This window comes from Cynara cardunculus (genome assembly GCF_001531365.2).
Source record: "Cynara cardunculus var. scolymus isolate 2C chromosome LG 2, CcrdV1, whole genome shotgun sequence".
Lineage (NCBI taxonomy): Eukaryota > Viridiplantae > Streptophyta > Magnoliopsida > Asterales > Asteraceae > Cynara > Cynara cardunculus.
The window spans coordinates 37434637-37447517 of NC_037529.1; the positions used below are offsets into that span (position 1 = coordinate 37434637).

Sequence of the window (12881 nt, forward strand, 5' to 3'; positions counted from 1 at the left end):
GTGAAATTTAGTGACACCATTTTTAACACCCAATACAATATTTGGAGTATAGTTTTTATTCCAAATTTCTATAACTTATTAGTTGTTTCTGAATCTGACCCATTTAACTTCTGATACAATTACATTATTCGTACATAATTAATTTATTTTGTTTAAAAAGTTATATCATAACACATATTTAAAGGAATAATATCCATGGGTTTAAGTATTGTAATAGTTTTCATATAAATGATCAAGTAATGCATTCTATAGAGTGGATGGAGGTTCTTTATTCTTGATTTGTCATTTTACAGCCTCATCGCTTGGATAATATTTAAATAATTTTGTATGATCCCTTCTTTACCAGATTAATAAATTACTATTATATATTATTTAAGTTATTTTTTGACTATTTATTTTTTTATATTCTCGCATCTATACTACCTTATTAAGCAAATTTGCTAAATGTCTTAAAATCTTAAATACAACCACTAATACATTGAGTACTACCAATTTAAGCATGAAATCTTAAAATCTTTTAATTACAAGTAATAAAGCACATGGTACAATTTATTCATACATACCTTTTCAATTATTAGACTTTAATGATTATCCTTTTTATCTCGCTCCATCTGTCTCCTCTCATACCAAGACACTCCTCTCATGCCATTATTTTTCCAAGACACTCCTCTCATCTTTCCCAAAATGACGATTCAAGCTAATGATGGTTACTGATTCAAGACCATATATGTATACGGACGGTTAGGGTTCCGATTAATGTGTTGATTTATCTCGATCCATCCTATCGATTGCAATGGAGGATTTGATGCATACGGTTAAGGTTCCGATTAATGTGTTTGATTTATCTCGATCCGTCGCATCGATTCCAACGAAGGTAATTTGATTTGTTTTCCAACTTTTGTGTGTTGATTATGTTCTGACTTTTAGGGTGTGAAAACAGGAAAAATCATCTATTAAAAGTGGTAATTAAGAACGGTGATTCTCAAAACTTCCAATTAATTAATGGAGCTTTAAAGCACACATCTTCTAAGAAAGATGATGGAATCTCATATTAGGCAAGGTGATCTTTTAGTAAGTGCTAAAATTTATATTTTTATTTCATAATCTTGGTGATGGGGTGTAAATTTTTTCATTTGTTAGGGAACAAGATGTTGAGTTCAAGACTGTGCTGACAAGTTGTATTCAAGTTGTTTCTCCATTTTGTAATAGTTAGGTTTATTGCTTTCTTAGTATAAATAGAGGTTTTGTAGGTTAATTGTAATTAGTCTTGCTGATTACCTTGTAATCGTATTCTCTCAAGAAATATACTTTCAAGCTTGGTGAAATTCTCTCTCTCCTCTCATTGTGTTCTTGAAGAATTATCTGATTTGATTGATAATTGGGATTAACAATTGGTATCAGAGCATAGGAGCAACAATTTGATTGAAGGATTGCACAAAATTCAAGGATTTTTACATGATTTTCTGGATTTTTGTTACTGTTCATCGCTGTGTTCTTCGTGTTCTTGACCGAATTTCACATTTTCTACTCTAATCTCATCATTTTTGGGTGTTAATTGTTAAATTTTGGTTTACGAAGTTCGCGATTACATACTGATCATAATTGATTCACATGATTTTGCAAATTAATCAAGTTTTGAGGCATTTTTGTGCGATTTAAAGCTTAGTGAATCTGTGTGAATTTTTGGTGTGCGATTTAGAGTTAAATCGATTGTAGTTGTGTGCGATTTTGCATTAATCCGATTGTAACTCTGTGCGATTTAGTGATAAATCGCTTGATACTTTGTGTGACTTAGTGATAAATCGATTGGTATTGTCTGCGAGTTAGTCGTTATCCGTTTGATATTGTGATTGATTTAATATTCATCATATTGTGAATTGTGCGATTTAACCTGTTTGTGCGGATTTTGACTTTGACTATACTTGTGCGATTTTTGACTTTGACTATTCTTGTGCGGACTTTGACTTTGACTGTCAAGCGATTTGTAAAAGTTTGACTTTATTAGTTGATCGGATTCATTGTTTGACTTTATTAAATCGTATATTGCATTGATCGGATTACATTTGTTGACTTGTTGACTTTTGGTGAATTGACCGTATTGTGTTTTGTTAATTGTGAAAATTTTGACTAAGTGTTTTGTTAGGTATCCGGATAACCTGTGCGAGTTAGATTTGAACTTAGTTGTCCGGCTCATAATCCGGATAAGGTTGTCCGGACTTCAAATTCGGATAAGACTAAGTGTTAATTTTTTCTAAGTGTTGAATGATTGGAAATTGTTTATGTGAGAATTTTTGATTTATTACTGAATATTAATCCTTTTAATCAAATTTTGAACTGCAGAAGATCCGATATCATTTTAATCAGATAAAATGAGTTCAAGAGAAGCGATGTCAATTGGTATTGATACCAAGCCACCAGTTCTGTTCAGAGGAGACTATAATCAATGGAGAGATAGATTTCTCAACTTTATTGAACGAATGAAAGATGGATAGATGATTATGGAATCACTATTGGAAAGACCAGCTGTATTTTTGAGAGAAACTCCTGTTATTCCTGAACAGGACAGACCTGCTTAAACGGTGATTAAAGAGAAAGAAAAATATACAGCTGAAGAGAAAGAAAAAGCACATGCTGATGTACTATGTAAATCATACATGATGCAAGCACTCACTAATGACATCTATACAAGCATTGACAGTTATAAAGCTTCTGGACACAGTATGTGGATACAAATAGAAAAGATGATGTTGGGTTCTAAAGTGGGAACTCAGTTGAAGATCACAAACTGCATAACTGCATATGAGGAATTCAAGGCTAGAGAAGGTGAGAGCCTTGATGATGTGTATGATAGGCTAACCAGACTGTTGAATGAGCTTACAAAGAATGGCATTTCTAAAACTATAATTGAAGTAAATGTTAAATTCCTCAGTAATCTACAACCAGAGTGGAAGCCTTATGCAAAAAAAAAAAAAATCAGATATAACAAATCCTTATTTGATATTGATATTCACGAGGTTTATGAAACTCTGAAACAAAATGAGGAAGATGTTTTAGAGGTCAGAGATTTAAAGAAGAAAAAAGAAAAAGAAGTTACTGATCCTTTGGCCTTTGTTTCTGAAAAGAAGAATAAAGTCAAGTCTGGTAAGCAAGTAAAAGAAGCAGTCAGACAAGCGAGTCGTCAAGTGAAAGCAGTGACAGCTCTGACTCGGACTCGGACTTAGAGATGAATGAAATTAAACAGGCAATGGCAATGATAACCAAAGTCTTTCAAAAGAAGTTTCAGAAGAAACTGCATTCTAATAATCAAAGATTCTCTTCGGGTTCAAAATATGAGTTTAAAGACATATTTGGAGAAAAGAAGAAATATGATGAAAAGAGATACGAGAAAAAGTATGAGAAGAAACCTGAAGAGAAGAAGAAGTTTATTAAAGGAGTGACAGATGAGAACACCAAATGTGTTGGGTTCAAGATGGTGCTAATATGTTGTATTCAAGTTCTCTCATTTTGTAATAGTTAGGCTTTATTAATTTCTTTGTATAAATAGATTTTAGTAGCTTAATTGTAGTTAGTTGTTGCTAATCATTTTGTAATTCTCTCTCAAGAAATATAATTTCTAAGCTTGGTGAAAATCTCTCTCTCCTTTCAATTGTGTTCTTGAAGATTTGTCTGATTTGTATGATAATTGGGATTCACAATTGATATCAGAGCATAGGAGCAACAATTTGATAGAAGGATTACACGATTTTCAAGGATTTTTGCACGAATTTCTGGAATTTTTAGTCACTGTTCATCGCTGGGTTTACTGTGTTCTTCGTGTTCTTGATCGGATTTCATATTTTCTACTATAATCTCGTCATTTTTGAGTGTTAATTATTAAAATTTGGACTACTAGGTTCGCGATTACATTCAGATCATAATTGATTCACACGATTTTACAAAATAATCAAGTTTTGAGGCAATTTTGAAGGATTTTTGGACTTTTAGAAAAGTTTATGTTTGTTAAAAAGTTCTTAAATTTTCGAGTTTTGATCCAAAATTTTGATAAAAAGTTGATAAAATTGTGTTTGTGACTGAAGATTAACCATATAACTCTTTGACCGATTTAGGATAAATCGTATACCTCTTTGTGTGAGTTAAGACTTAGTGAATCCCAAATATCACTCAAATCAGATAAATTCTTCAAGAACACAATTAGATGAGAGAGAGAATTTCACCAAGCTTTGTATGTGTATTTCTTGAGAGAGATTACAAAAGAAGTATGAAAAGAAACCTATAGAGAAGAAGAAGTTTATTAGAAAGGAGTGGCGGATGAGAATACCAAATGCTACAACTGTGGCAAGTTGGGACATTTTGCGGTGAACTGTAGAAAGCCGGTTACAAGAAATAACGACTACTATAAGAATAAGTTTCTTCTGTCTAAACAAAGAGATGCGGGAAAAGCATTGATGGTTGAGGATGACCATTGGTTAAATCTAACTGATGAGGAGGAGGAGTCAGAAGCTGTGGCTCACATTTGTCTGATGGCAAGGACTTAAATAGATTTTTCTGATGAATGTGAAGAGGAGAATGCTGAGCTGAATGAAGAGGTATTGGAAAAGTCATGCATATATCAGATGCAAAAGATGATGTCTGTTGGATCGAATAACTCAATTCTTGGTACTAAAACTTACTTGAATGATCGGTTTGACAGTAGTAGAGCAGCGGAAACAATATTAATCAAACAGGTAGAAACAGTAAGAACACAATGAAGAACAAATAAAGAACACAAAGAGAATTGCTTCAAATGATTTTCAATTGATTGAAAATATCGACGATTACAAATCTGGAAGCACACGAAATACAAAGGCCTACACTGCTATTTATACAAGCAAATAACCGTTTCCTGACATGACCTAAAGCAAATAAATCTAAGCCGTTCATCTGAAACAGATTACAGACAAGATCACGTGGAAGACACGAGCAGCTAAAAGACCTAAGTAAAACTAGCTAAAGATAATCTACACAGAAGACTAGCTGCAGATCCTCTGTGAAACATCACAAAGGCTCTGCTGGATATGACTTGAAGCGTATGTAGCAGAGGAACATCTTTCAGAACCTCTGTGAGACAAGACAGAGGTTCTGTCGTCTTTGTCTTGTAACATTGTCTTGGCAGAGGACAAGAACAAGTTTCCAGAACCTCTGTGGATGAAGACAGAGGTTCTGTCACTTTAACYTTGTACAAAAGAGCTTCTTCTGATGATTGTCCTCTGAGGTCTTCTGTAACAGATCAGCTTCTGTCAATACTTGCTGTTTTACTTTTTCTATACTTTTATATTAAAGGAATGAGAGCTAACAATCTCCCCCTAAGTATGAAAAAGTAAATTAAGCTATTATGTGCAAGAACATGACTTGATTGAAAGGGATTACGAGAGGAGATTAAACATCATCCTTGAAATGAATTGACTGAAAAGAAATTACAAAACGTAAAAGATAGAGTTCGATATAGGCCATATACTTTTACAGAGGTTTAACCAACTTCAGATTCTGGGAAGTCATCTACTGGATAGGTCAAATCTGACTTGATGGTTTTGTAGACTTCAAACATCCATTCTCTGAAGTTGATTTGAATTTTGATTGACTCCAAGACTTTTGACACTTCATTCAACTTTAGATGCCCTTTGTCCAGTTCTGCCGCTGCCTTTCTAAAGATCCATTCAAGTGTCTCTGTCGAAAACTTATGTGTCTCTGTTGGATCATGATTGCGTTGGATTTCGTCTTTGTCCAAAAACACAAATCCATAAATGGGGTTGTGAATGATGGTGTTTGGTGAATGCCTATGAATCCAACTTGGCNCGTTCATCTGAAACAGATTACAGACAAGATCACGTGGAAGACACGAGCAGCTAAAAGACCTAAGTAAAACTAGCTAAAGATAATCTACACAGAAGATTAGCTGCAGACCCTCTGTGAAACATCACAGAGGCTCTGCTGGAAATGACTTGAAGCGTATGTAGCAGAGGAACATCTTCCAGAACCTCTGTGAGACACGACAGAGGTTCTGTTGTCTTTGTCTTGTAACATTGTCTTRGCAGAGGACAAGTTTCCAGAACCTCTGTGGATGAAGACAGAGGTTCTGTTACTTTAACCTTGTACAAAAGAGCTTCTTCTGATGATTGTCCTCTGAGGTCTTCTGTAACAGATCAGCTTCTGTCAGTACTTGTTCTTTTACTTTTTCTATACTTTTACATTAAAGGAATGAGAGCTAACATAGACCCTTACGGGACCAACACTGTATTCCTGATAAAAGTGTTTAAAGATGAGTTATGTGGAACCTGAATGGTTCTAGCCTATTTTTGATTATTTAACTGCTTATAAGTCAGAGATTGGTTTGGGAATCAGCGGGGCACTGGTAGATGTGAATTACATGGTTATGTATCTTTTTATATGAAAAGTTGATTTCAAATAAAGTTTTGGTGATCTTCAACATAATGGCCGTACCGGGTCCTAAATGCAGTCTTGGGGATGTCCTCTTCACGGACTCTCATTTGATGATATCCAGATCGAAGATCAATCTTTGAAAAGTATACGGCACCTTGAAGTTGATCGAATAAATCATCGATTCGAGGAAGAGGGTATCGATTCTTAATGGTCAACTTATTAAGCTCCCTATAATCGATGCACATTCGCATTGACCCAACTTTCTTTTTAACAAACAGGACTGGTGCTCCCCATGGTGAAAAACTAGGTCTTATGAATCCTTTATCCAACAATTCTTGGAGTTGCCCCGACATTTCTAGCATTTCCGATGGGGTCAATCGATATGGTGATTTTGCCACCAGGGCAGCTCCTGTAATTAAGTCGATACCGAATTCGACTTGTCTTGGCGGGGGTAGTCCTAGTAAATCTTCGGGGAATACTTCAGAAAACTCTCGAACTACAAGGAAATCTTCAATGCGTCTCTCTTTGGGCTTTTTGTCTATAACATGTGCCAAAAATGCAACGTATTTTGAGTTTAAAGTCCTTTGCACATAAAATTACAATTTGGACAGAAAGTTAATTCTGTTTCTGGAATTTTTGGTCTCACAAATCATTGTCAAAAGGTACCTTCCATAATTCATTTTGTGTCCAAATTGTTATACCATAAATGTCACTGTGTTAAACACATTTTGTCCAAATTTCACACATTTTGGAATTTTTTTAGTCATTCAAATGTCCAACACATTTTTACATGTCAAAACAATCTGGATAGCTTGCACCATGTCAAATTTGTGGTCAAATGGAATGTCTAAACTTAATGTTTTTCAATGATTGTACTTGAATTGTAAACTTAACTCATAAATGAAACTTTCAAAAGAAGAATTACACATTTTTATTAATTTTTGAGAGATTTATGCTACTTTGAACATGCATGTACGTTTCTGTCCAGCAAAATCGTTTTGCACCATAATTTTATATCAAGAATTTAAATGCTCAAAACTCAATATGTTTTTAGTGAGCCTAAAAACATAAGAACAACAACTCATCAAAGTAAACTCCAGAAGAAAAATCAAATATTTTGGACAAGTTTTAAGGAGCTATGTATGTTCAAAGTAGGGTTTACCTACTGTTGAAGATAATGTTGCACACTTAATTTGTTTTAAGTGTTTGGGGGGGGGGGTCAAAACTCCTCCTTTTAGCATGATTCCAGTTGGAACAGAACCCTAACTCAACGAAGTATATTTAAAAAAAAATCATAGCATTTGGACTTTTATTTTGGGAGATATGGACGACACAAGTGTTAGTAAGCAATCTGTCAGCTCCAAAATGCCTCTTTTTATGGTTAAAATCCACATGTAATGTTGTTTTACCCCATTTTCTTGAGTTCTAAGTTCGTAGATCATAGATTATCACCATTTTGAAGACATTTTCATGTCTTTGGTGTATAATCTCCCATCTTAGATCCTCCAGAAATTTTGAGTCCAAAAACAAGAAGAAAAAGTAGCGAAAAGATGAGAAAAAAAAGGTTTAAAATCACTAAAATAATGAGCTAACTTTATACCTTTGCTTGCTACTACTTGAATCCTTCAATGTTCTAAAAAAATGACAGGATTTAAGGGGTTTAGAGACTGAATTCGGCTGGGAAGATGAAAGGTTATTTTGAGAGTGAGTTTCTTGAGAGGAAAGCATGCAAGTGATTTCAAATGGGAAATACAAAGAGACACTTGAGTTTTTATATGTGGGTCATGGGAGGATCATGAGGGGCCACCCTCTACAAAGCCCAAACCAACTTATATTATTATTATTTTTAGAATAAAGCTCATTTAAATGTTAGTATAAATGCTAAAAACTGATAAAAATATCAATATTAGGTCAAAATCCTTAATTTTTGTAAAATTATTGGGACTTTCAAATTGGATTTTTATATTTTAATTTGGACTATATAATATCAACTTTATTATGTTTGGAGAATTTTTAATGTATTTGGCATTACATAAGTTAACTTTATCAGTTACCTGTGGAAAAAGAGTTTTCTAAACTATTTTTTTTTTGGGAAACTAAGCAGATGAGTTCTAATCAACTTGACTAAACCCTAATAAAATATATTTCTAAATATAGAAACCCTATATGAATGCTAACCTAAAACTCCAAAACTGATGGATGTCACAAAAATATTGTGTCAGTGTCGATGGCAATTCATAATTATATTAGAATGAATGAAAGTTTTGACGAAGCATTTGGCATGGCGCAACAAGAGAACCCTCATATTGATGTTGATGATGAAGGATGTGGTAGCAATAATGAAGCACATGAAAAAACAAGTTCACGTCGTAGGAGTGACGATCTATATATGAATACGGTAAGAGATATGATTGCAGGAGATCTAATAGGTGGATTCAGATGAATATTTATTATAAATGACTATAAATATCTCATTATAAATGACGATCTAATATTCTTTTGTTGTACAAATCTATTTTTTTTGGTCATAAATTATTAATGGTATTAGTATAAATGTTTGTTAATTATTAATCTTATTGATATAAATTTTTGTCAAAGATATTATTATAAATGATAAAAAATAAATTTTTATATGTTAAAAAATCAAATAAGTTAATAAGCAATCCCAAACACTCCCATAAGCCAATAATATGGAATACCGTCCTTTTTGGTCATTTTACATATATAAACAAAATCTTGTCAAACACTAAAAAACAACTTATCAACTTATTGCTTTTTGATACCGCTATAAGCTAATCCAAACATTTTTTACAGAACTCCGGTTTAATACCACATAAGTTAGTAAACACTTTCATCAAAAAAACATAATTTTAAATAAGCAATCCAAAAACACCCCTTTAAAGTTCAATCACTTACCAGTCAAGCCGCTAATTGTATGACCATTATTCCAAACCACTATTAGATCAACGATATTTACTCCGCTATATTGCCACAATTCCAAACCAATGTTAGATCAACGATATTTACTCCGCTATATTGCCACAATTATCAGCATAGGTAACAACAATATTAATTCACATGATGTTATAAAAATAGTAGTTAATATATAAAACAAAAAAATAGTTAATATTAAAAAAAACACATACCGAACCGAACAGATCCTAAAAAAGGTTATATCCAATCATTGTTCTTTACCTAGAGACCGGGGTGGACCTAATACAAGGGACGTTGACAGTTACAAGTTGATGTCCGCTCTATATCTGTTACACATTTTGGGACCGAAACTCAAATAATGCAATTATTATACTAGTTATAATGTAGTCCTAAACTACAAGAAGTACAACATTTCCTCATAGATCTTCTAATACAATTCTTTCCAAATTTGAAACAAATCTTTCCATCAACATACTTCGACTACGTTGTTTTTCCACCAATTTCCTCAATTCTTCATTCTCATCTTCAAGTCTCTTCTTCAATTCAAGATTTTCTTTTTTAAGATCCTCAATCACTTTCGATTCCTCATCCTTCCACAAACACAACCCATTTTCCGTTTCACATAACAAGTATAAAAACCCAAAAATTGCAACGTATTTTGGTCAAATTCCTATTTTGTATAATCTACTGTTGAGTTACCAAAACTGAAGGTTTTGAGATCAAATTACGTTGCATTTTACAATACAATTTGCTTGATATTAAACTTACATCACTTATGACGAGGATCTTGGATTTTTCTTGCGAATGTTGTTCTTCACCGTGCACTCCAACTATTCTACTAGCTCTTTTGCTGGCTACATCAATCGGATGTTTCTTAGTTCCTGGTCCAGTTCTTAAAATTGATTCTGATTCTTCTTCCCTGTGTTCTTTAACCATTCTGATGGGTTTTTCACTTGCTACATCAATCGGATGCTTTATAGTTCCAGGTCCAGTTCTCAAAATTGCTTCTTCTTCTTCTTCTTCTTCTTCTGGAACCATTCTAATAGCACTTCCGCTATCTACATCAAGTGGCTGCTCCATCGTGGTTCTTGAATACCATTCCTTTGTACATGTTAAAAAAAGAATCAGCAGAAAATTTTGGATACATGTGTCTGTAGGATCTTGAGGAAACTTACTTGTGTGATCTCCCTGATTATATCGACCTGCAACTCCTCTGAAGTTGGTTCAAGCCTCCATAATATCTGATAATATATCGACCCATAAATTCATAAGCCAAACAGACCCGGTATATCACACCCAAAGGTGGGGTCAGGGGAGGTTGAGATGTAAGCAGATGTCACATGACCTCCACCCCAATGGGTAGAGCCGCTGTGAATAGTGTGGAAAAAAGAACATAAAAAGACATTCGAAAAGGAAGAATTTGAAAACAGAAAGGTAGAGAGAGACCCATAAGTGCATGGTAACCTGGAGAATAACAGTAAGAAAGATAGACAGAGAGACATGCCTGAGAATGCTCTAATTCCTCAAACTTGATAGTGAATTGGGAAGACGTTAAATATTGCCTACCACTGCTTTCCCATCGGCATACACGAGGAAATGTGGAGAGGCAATCCAATAATTTAGGCCTTCCAATAACAATATGCTCATAACACCATACCTGTGGACATATTAGTTTAGATAACGGAATTTTGGAACAACCAACACAGAAGATATGATATTCAGATTCTTTAACTAGGAAGGCAAACCATCTTTCCAACCTCAAAGACAACCTATTGGCATCTGAACCGAGATAATTGTGATTCAACAAGTTTTCTGAATCAAAATATGCAGAGGTGACCCGCAAAGAGTTACGGATGCAAGAAGTTATGTTGTCATTGCAATTGTGGTTGAAGGATGTTCAACTTTCATAATGGTCAGGTTTGTGAGAATATGTGGAACTCCATTAGATTACTCTACAAAAGAGCTCTTGAGAAGAGAAGAAAAGTTCCAACATATATAGTGAAGAAATGGTCCAAGTCTAGCCGATGAAAGACTCTAACATGCCCCCTCCAATAGAGGCTAAACAAACATAGATTGTCCCACATGTTGGGTTCGAGTATGCGCGTTATTGTTGTATTCAAGTTCTCCATATTTTACATGTTTAATAATAGTGTAGTTTTATTCCTTTCTTAGTATAAACAGTAATTTCCTTTGTAATTGTCATTAAGCAAGTCATTAGCAATTGTAATCTGAAATTAGCCTTGTAATTTCTCTCTCAATCAATCAAGAGACTTTTGGTGATCTACTCTCTCTTCATCTTATTTCTTGAAGATCTTAATCATGTTTGTATGATTTTGGGAATCACAATTAGTATCAGAGCAGACTGCAGCAGTTTTTGATTAGAGGATTAAACAAATTTGCACGAATTTGCACGAAATTTAGAGGATTTTCGATCTGAATCTTCATCTGTTCATATATGTTTTTCGTCCAGGATCTGTTTTTGATCATATTTTGGTTGAATTTTGATTGTTAATTGATACTTATCTGCATCGCTAGATTCGCAATTTGTTTTTGAACAAGTTTGATTCACAATATTTTTTATTTTAAACAAGTTTTGAACCTGATTTGATCGATTTTTGAGTTTTTCAAATACTGTTGAATGTTATTCAAAATTCATAAATTTTCATGTTTTGATCCAAATTTTTGGTAAAAAGTGTGAAATTTGTGTTTTTGGTTGAGTTTTAGTCCGATTAACTCTTAGTCGATTTAGTCTGTTTATTGCTTAAAGCTTGTACGGTTTATACTTGTAAATTTTCTGTGTGAATTGGATTTGATCGGATTAGAATAAACCGGTCAAGTCCTGATCGGTTTAAGAGGTAAATCGTTCGACCCTTGTGCGGATAGTTGAGCGATTTAAATATATCGCTTGGTAAGTTGTTTGTGCTTTGTGCGGATATTTGAGCGATTAAGGAAATCCGCTTAACAGGTTTGTGTGTTGTGCGATTTATTTTGCGATTTACCAGATTAAGGTTGAGCGATTTATTCTTTGATTGAATCTTTTGAATGATCGTACTTTGACTTTGACTTTTTTGGACGGATTTGTGAACGGATTTTGACTTTGTTTTGTGATCGATTTAATTCCTTGACTTTTTAATCAAATTGATTTTAAGCAGACTTATACGTATTTTGACTAGTTGACTTAGTTGACCTTGACTAGTTGACTTGTTGACTTTTTGCGTCCGATTTTCATTTTGGAATTTTGACTAAGTGTTGAAAACTTCCGATTTGAGATTTTTAATCAAAATTGATTTTTGTGCCTTATCCGTATTGATTTTGCATTATCCGTATAATGTTTGCTTAATTGTCAATTTTTTAGCTAAGTGTTGATAAGTGTGCGATTTGTTGTCCGGACTTCTAATCCGGATAACTTTGTTTGTTGAAAAATCTGTTGTCCGGACTTCTAATCCGGATGAGCTTGACCGGATTCCTAATCCGGATAAGCTTGAGTGCTTAATTTTTCTAAGTGTTGAATGAGTGCATATTCATATTTG

At 33.8% G+C, this 12881-nt stretch overlaps 1 protein-coding gene across 1 annotated transcript in view; it reads right to left on the reverse strand.

Annotated features, from left to right (window-relative positions):
* Window positions 1–9589: 9589 nt before the first annotated feature.
* Window positions 9590–12881, reverse strand: part of LOC112506074 — a 15245-nt gene continuing 11953 nt past the window's right edge. The window contains exons 2-5 of the mRNA XM_025110100.1: window positions 10856–11008; window positions 10527–10592; window positions 10120–10452; window positions 9590–9941 (exon numbers count right to left, since the gene is read on the reverse strand). Of these exons, the coding sequence (XP_024965868.1) occupies window positions 9768–9941; window positions 10120–10452; window positions 10527–10592; window positions 10856–11008 (726 nt within the window). The 3' untranslated portion in view covers window positions 9590–9767. The remainder of the gene's footprint in view (window positions 9942–10119; window positions 10453–10526; window positions 10593–10855; window positions 11009–12881) is intronic.